The 7,420-nt window shown below is 53.7% G+C and overlaps 1 protein-coding gene across 22 annotated transcripts in view; it reads left to right on the forward strand.

Moving 5' to 3' along the window:
* The window catches only part of LOC101119116 (transducin beta like 1 X-linked), a 247,841-nt gene extending 241,381 nt beyond the window's left edge, over nt 1-6,460 (forward strand). For 21 of the 22 annotated variants that reach the window (XM_060408649.1, XM_060408658.1, XM_060408662.1 and 18 more), the window contains 2 exons: nt 117-282; nt 1,933-6,460. In XM_060408649.1, coding sequence (XP_060264632.1) covers nt 117-282; nt 1,933-2,550 — 784 coding nt within the window. In that variant the 3' untranslated portion in view covers nt 2,551-6,460. The remainder of the gene's footprint in view (nt 1-116; nt 283-1,932) is intronic. The other variant, XM_042241930.2, reaches the window with a different exon arrangement.
* The last annotated feature ends 960 nt before the right edge of the window (nt 6,461-7,420 follow it).

Raw genomic sequence — 7,420 nt, forward strand, 5'->3', positions numbered from 1 at the left:
GTCAGTTCCACTGTGATAGCGGCGTCCTCGGGAGACCAGCAGGAACCTGCCGACAGCTCTGGTGACCTTTTTTGAACCCATGGGCGTCCGCAGTGACCTTCTCTGTGTCTTTCCAGCGCCTCGTTCGATTCTACTGTCCGACTTTGGGACGTCGAGCGGGGCGTGTGCATCCACACGCTCACCAAGCACCAGGAACCCGTGTACAGCGTGGCCTTCAGCCCCGACGGGAAGTACTTGGCCAGCGGCTCCTTCGACAAGTGTGTGCACATCTGGAACACTCAGGTAAACCCCCTGCATTCCCACCGCCCGGGTCCCTCCCCAGCCCCACACCCAATACAGTCAAGTTCTCAGTGACCCATGGGCTTCCTTGGTGGTTCAGACGGTAAAGAATCCACCTGCATTGCGGGAGACCCGGGTTCGATCCCTGGGTTGGGAAGATTCTCCTGGAGAAGGGAATGGCAACCCACTCCAGTGTTCTAGCCTGGAGAATCCCATGGACAGAGGATCCTGGCGGGCTACAGTCCGTAGGGTCACCAAGAGTCGGACCGACTGAGTGACTGACGCTTTGATTTCACTTTCTTGGTGACCCCAGAACCTGAGTTTGCACTTAGGAACACCTTGCCTCGGACACGGACCTAGACACATCCCTGGTTCCCCAGAGGGTCAGAAGCCCACCTAGCGCCATCTGCCCCGGGCTCTTTGTGGATGCTGGGTCGCCCCTGCCAGGGACTTGGGTTATCTTTTTTCTGAGTCCTTGGCAGGAAACCTGGCACCCACTGCCTTCCATTGACAACAGCAGACATTGCGTGCGGTCCCAGGATGGATGAAGTGGCCTTTTTTCAATCCGCCACCCCCTTGGTGTGCCCTGAGGCCAGGCAGACACTGATGAACATGCTTTCTCAAGGGAGGTAGTAACGGACGCCACGTTAGCCAGCCTGCGGCCGAGGCTGCAGCCTGCTGAGACCTCGGGCTCCTCCTCTGCGGCCGCCTCACACAGTCGTGCCTTCTTGGCAAACGAGATGCAACAGTGGCCCTAACGTGGAACCAGGCTGACGGCCGCCCATGTGTGTGCTTAGCCGCTCAGTGGTGTCCGACTCTTGCAACCTCATGGGCTTATATTACGTAGCCTGCCAGGCTCCTCTGTCCACGGGATTCTCCAGGCAAAAATGGTGGAGTTAAGGTAGCCATTCCCTTCTTCAGGGGCATCTTCCTGACCCAGGGATCGAACTTGCATCACAGGAGGATGCTTGACTTTCAGAAAAATTGCCATCATTAGCTGGGTTCTGCCGTCAGCAGCTCAGCAAATCATTTTACCCACCCTTTTTTTGTTTGTTTGTTTGTTTGTTTTTAAATCAGAGGATAATTGCTTTTTTTTACAGCTGATTTCTGCTGTACAGCAACGGAATCAGCCATAAGTAAATAAATGTCCCCTCCCTCTTGACCCTGCCTCTCCCGACCAGTCTTCAAGCCTCCAGATAACGGCAGAGCACCGAGCTGAGGCCCCTGTGCTGCACATACACAGCAGCTTCCCGCGTTTTGCATCCTTTTTTCCCCCCGACTAAATCATCAAACTCTCTTGAGTCATTCTGAGGCTCCCTTGAACACTCAGTGAGACGGAAGCCTGGTTGAAATAGAAGCACATATCCAATCTTGCTGACTTTCTCCTTCCCCCAGGAGGCGTTAGCTCAGCGGAAACCGTAGAGGCTGTCTCTCTTGGTGGGCAGCCGAGGGTCATTTAGGTACCCCCCCGCCCCGACCCTATGGCCGTAGTTCTGAGTCACATGATCCTGCAGCTGCCAGAGCCCCTTTAACTGAAAGTTCTGTTAGCATCTGTGTCTTTGAAAGCTTCTGGGCTGACATCCCCAGGTGGGATGGGATGGGGTGGCCTCACCAGTGTTGTGCCTCTTGAGTGACGACGCCCTTGCCTTGCAGAGCGGAAGTCTTGTCCACAGCTACCGAGGCACCGGGGGCATCTTCGAGGTGTGCTGGAATGCCCGGGGCGACAAAGTGGGCGCCAGTGCGTCAGACGGCTCCGTAAGCAGCACCCTGGGATTTCCCCAGGCAGGAGGGGGGGTGCAGGGAGGAGGGAGGGCTTGGGGAGGGTGGGGTCAAGAACAGTCCAGACCCCTGAGACCCACGTGGGTGTACTCCCAGGGCCGTGATGGGCCTCAGAGACACTTGTTGGTGAAGGAAGCATCTGGGCTGAGCAGTGCTCTGGGAGCAGACGGCTCTTCTCGCTTCCTGAATGATGTGTGTTTTTTTTCCCGGCGGAATTGGTGGTTCTCAGCTGCATCGATTACACCCCTGGAGACATTGGAGGTGTCTGGAGGCATTTGGGTTGTTAGTGCTTTTGGGGGGTGGGGGGTGGGGAGATGTTGGCACCTGGTGTGGAAACCAGGGCTGCTACTGGAAGTCTTAGGGTGCTTAGGACCTACCCCCCACAACAGAGGAGTGACCCCCACATCACAGATGCTGAGGCTGAGCAACTTGGTCCACCCTTGGCTTCAACCTTTGCGCTCCCACTCGGACCCTCTGATGATGAAGGCCTAACTTTCCATTCAGCAGGTCTCCTGGGTCCCAGTAAGCTTGTGCTGGTCCCCTGAGGTGTCTAGCTTTCTGCACTTGGAATTGCCCTGAGATGTAGGGTAGGGTGCTGGCTGGCTGGCTGTCAGCCTGTGCCCCACCGCCCCCCACTAGATGTGTGCTAAGGCTTCAGTTGCCATTTGCTCCACCGTGTAGGGGTCTGGTCTGTGACACCCATCGACGGCCGTGGCCTAGGGTTGGTTGCTAATGATGTTTAGACACTCCCCTGTCCTCTAGAGCCGGTCTGATTGAACCCTCTGGACTGTGCGAATAAAACTTTATAAACAAGTGGGCGGTGGGCCGGATTTGGTCCACAGGCCACGTGCTGTCCTGAGCTCTTAAGGGCATCTTGTGTTGCCTCTCAAGATAACAGGCGCTTTTCTCTCTCCTTTCAGGTGTGCGTGTTAGATCTGCGAAAGTAAACACACACAGGAAAAGTATTATAGGCATGAGAAGAGAATTCTAGCGGACCAGCAGTGGATGTGTGGGGTCGTAGCACTATTCAGACACAATTCCGTCAGCTCCAAAACAGCACCAGCCTGACCTTAGGGAGTGTCCTTTGAGACCACGTCATCCCTGGCCACAGGAGTCTCTATTTTTTCTTTTTCTTTTTTCATAACCGTCACTGAGAAGTTTAAAATGGAAAACACACACGCAAGTCCTATCAAAGGGGGGGAAAGGAATGGTTTCCACCCGGAACGTCCAGCCCCGGGGGAGCGCGAAGCCGCCAGCTTGACTCGGCGCATGGATTGGTTTCCACCCAGAACAGGCTCCGATGATTGAAGGGAACGAAAAAACGGGAAAGCCTGTGCCAAAACAAAGAGAAAAAAAAATGCTGTGATAAACCAAAAGGGGAGGAAAAACTCCTCCCGTCAATGGGTTGGGTTTTTCCCCCCCCCTAAAAATTTGGACACTACAGTTAAAACTCTCACAAGGACGTTCGAAAGACCAGTTTGTATGGATGAAATGGGTACCTTTGTAATCCCAACAGTTTCTATTTTCTAGAATCTTTGTCCCCGTGGTTTTTCTATGGGCTGGAATCCTGTCGTCTTGGTGGGTGGGGTGGAAGGGTGGGGGAGGCGGGCCGGGCCTTGGGTCCAAGGTGGAAACTGTTACTGGGTGTCTTGCTTCTTTGCTGTTGTTTCACCCACCAGAGAGACAGCCCCTCTCTCGGATGTGGTGACAGTCTCTGATGACAGCTTTCTCGCCTACATCTTCCACCTCCCCTTCTCCCTCCCCCATCCCCCTCCCCCTCCCTCATAGTCACCTCCCATCTTCCAGTCTCAAGGGCACTTTCCTTGCATAGTAAGTGCTTTATGTAAGAAGGCAGGGCAAGGGGGACTTTTTACAGGAGGGGGAAGAAGAAAAAAAAAGTGACTTATAAGAGAAAGAGCCCGGAGTATTTTTGGAGAAGAAAAAAAAAGATATTTTTTATGTTAAAACAATTTTAAAATCGTAAAATGGCTATTCAGACACGAGAGCTTTGTGTGATTCATATTTAACAACAAGAAAAAAAGAAACCTTTAGGAAGAGACAGGTAGAGGGGTCCCTTCGCTTTGAGCTTGGTGGAAGGCAGTGAGGGGACTCTGGGTGGAGAGCTCTGGGGTCAGCTTTGGGGCTGGTCTGTGCGGCTGGAGAGGAAGACCCCAACCCCTTTTCTGCTCCAGGAAGACCTGGGCGTTTCTTTTTTCCGGTTGTGTCAGACCGGAACAGTGGACAAGAGAGTGCCCTCAAACCCAAGAAGCGTTCCCAGAACCAGCATCACTGAAAGGGGGCCGTCGGAACCACCCCACTCCACAACACCAATGCCACCTCATTTAAGACTAGGGGCCACCCGCGGGGGGACTCCCCTCCAAACCAGGAGCAGCTCGGCCAAGTCCCTCCAGGGCTGACCAACTGGAGGGGCCTCTGGGACCTCACTGGGTCTCACAGTGACACAAGTGATCGGGGAGAGGTTTTCAGTCCTGAGGGTGAATTAACAGAGGGAGGGTGCGTCAGTTCACAGGCCATCTTCACAATTTGCTTCCTCTGGCAGTAGGTCAGGAGAAATTGTCCTTTTTTTTTAAGCAATGAATCTTTTTACTGTTTTTAAAAAAAAAAAACAAAAACCAAAACATGGCTTTGTGTGTCCCTAGGGGAGTTTTCCTTTCACTTGGATCAGGTGATCTTTGTACTTTTAATGTCATGACCCCATGCCCACCCAGCTTGTAAATTAGCAGCAGGGCCTCTGGGCTTATCCATCTTCCACCCGGGGTGGGGCTGGCAGTGGGTAGGTTGCAGCCCTTTTGTATTCCAGCAACCGGCCTGGATGGTATTCGGAGATTGGTGGTATCTGTCCATGCACCAAAAGGCAACAGTAAGGCATGGCTAGGCCTTTGTGCAGAAGCTGGATTGTCCCAGGAACAGCCCCAAAGCCAGAGTGCATTCATCTCTCTCAGCTCATTATCTCCGTGGATCTGAGAGTTTTTCAAACCCCTCTGATAGCAGAAGACCAAAAGGCACTCTGCACAGGTTGGGCGTGTTCTTCAGACTTTGCTATATCTAAACGTTTAACCTTTAAGGTCAGTGTTCTATTGGAGTCTCCACTCCCACCTTTGAAGATAGCAGACGCCCTCGGGGGTCCACGGATAATCACTGCTCCCCCCACCCCCCAAAATGATTAAGTTTGAGATGCAGTTTGCAGAGGTCTAGTTGAACACCATCTGGACCCCCCCCCCCGGAGTGAAAACCTGTCGCTGTCCACACAGCATCAGCTGTCCAGGTTCCAGACGCGGTTTACGTTTGATGAGCCAAATGCTGCTGGAGGGTGGTGAAGGTGGGATTTGGTATAAAAGGCTCACGAGAGGATCGCCACGGGGAGGTCGGTATGCAGGGTCTCCCAGGTACTGATGGGGGCCTCCTGGTAAACCTGTACCAGGCTGGAAGTTGCCAGGTTGGAGCCACGGGGGCTGTAAGGCCAAGGACTGGATACTGGGCCTGGCGATGACCTGACGCTGCTGAGGAAGGCAGAACTGCCCATGTACCATCGGGAAGAAGCCCCCGGGGTGGGGACCACGAAGAGGAGGCAGCCGGCGCTCCAGGAAACCATGCCTGCCCTGAGTCACGCCCGCTACACCCTCTGCCAGTGCGCGGTGGGCGCATCGCTCCGTCCGTGCAAGCGGGTCTTAGACGTCGTGTAGGGCGCTTCGCAGTCCTCAGTGCGCAGATGGGACCTTGGTGTTGAAAGCAGAGAGTAACACGCAGAAAAAACTCCGGAATCGTCCTCCGTGCTGCGGAGCTCGCCGTGTGTGCACGTGCGCACACACGCCTGGTGAAGCGCGTCCGATCCCACTCGACGGCTACAGAACCGCGATGTTCATTCACTTCGTCTTTCTGAAAAGACATCTCGGAGCCAAGTGAAGTGCACTTTGTCGGGAGTAAGGGTCTACTTTGTTCCGTGTTTTTTTTTTTTCTTTTTCTTTTTTCTTTTTAACCTTTCAGCCCACTTTTTTGTTTTGTTTTGTTTTTCCGATCGTGTTTCCCATCCAATGCAGAGTGTTTCCCTCCCGCCGCTCCCTGAGGTTTGTGAATGTCTGGCTTCTGCGGTTTTTATTGTCTGTGTCAGACGTACAGCCAGATGTCGTTCTGTCCGCATCTTCCAGCTTCTGTTCCATCCACACTGGCCCCCTCCCCCCAACCCCGTTCCGTTCTCTCCACCTATCCCCCACTGCAACCTCCACCCTCACGTGCTCCCAGAAAGAGAATCACCGTGTGTGTGTGCGTGTATGTGTGTGTGTGAGAGAGAGAGAGAGCGAGAGAGATGGCTCATTTGTTCCAAGAAAGAATCAACAGACCATATTCGGTTGTCTTGAATAAATTGCTCTATTTTGATAGAGAACTTTCCGCGTGTGCTTTCTTGTTCGTCTGGCGCGGCATCTCCGGGGGGGCCCCGCGCTAACCTAACTCCGCTGCCTCAAGTCCCCAAGCTCTTTTTTTTTTTTCTCCTGGAGAAATGGGCAGGGGCCGGGGCTGCTTTTACAACCGGTTGGTTGTAAACCAGATGGATGAAGAGACCAGAGATTGCAGATGCATTCTGATGTGAAAGGTGAGCGTGCCCTTTTTTTTTTTTTTTGGTAACTAGTTTCCTTCTCCTTACTTTGTTTCAGGCTGGGGCGGTTTTAGAAAAGTCAAAAAGCAGATGGATGTTCTCCTGTCTGCAGGCTTGGGTCGCTGGCAGTTTTGAGTTCCAGGATGAGTAATGAGTTAGAAGAACCTAAAGTCATAGGGATGCCGGTGACTGGGCACAACCCACGGTGCAGGCAGATGCATGCAGACGGTGACCAGTTCCCTTTATGCCACTGTGATCAGTAAACAGAAGTGACATGGTCACTTTGAAGTGATGTTCCCCTGGTGATAGGCAGCGGGGAGCTGACACAGAGGCAGCCAGATGGGCTGCATTTGGCCATGCATGTGAGCCACCCCAAAGAGCCCCCGTGTCCTCTGGCCACAAGCTGACCCTGCGTGGGAATCATGCCAGACCTCGGCTGTTGCTTCTACCCCAGTGTTGCCCGAGGTGCAGACCTGCCTGGTTTTGATTTTTTCTCTCTCTTTTTTTGGTAAGCCTTGCCAGTGCTTTCACATGGCAGATCTGGGGTGAATCTCTGAGCACTCCCGAGCCCTGCTGCTGAAGGGCCTGGGGTGACCCATGTCCCAAACCCCCCGGGGTGCACGTCGCAAGGCAGGACTTAACGGCCGGCAAGTGAGTGTCTTGGAACTCGGGCTTCCACAGCTGGTGCGACACGCTGGCAGCTCGGGCACAGCTCCAAGGAGGCCTCTTCACGCTATGACGGAAGCTGGG

Source organism: Ovis aries, chromosome Y, assembly GCF_016772045.2.
Source record: "Ovis aries strain OAR_USU_Benz2616 breed Rambouillet chromosome Y, ARS-UI_Ramb_v3.0, whole genome shotgun sequence".
NCBI classification, from domain to species: Eukaryota; Metazoa; Chordata; class Mammalia; order Artiodactyla; family Bovidae; genus Ovis; species Ovis aries.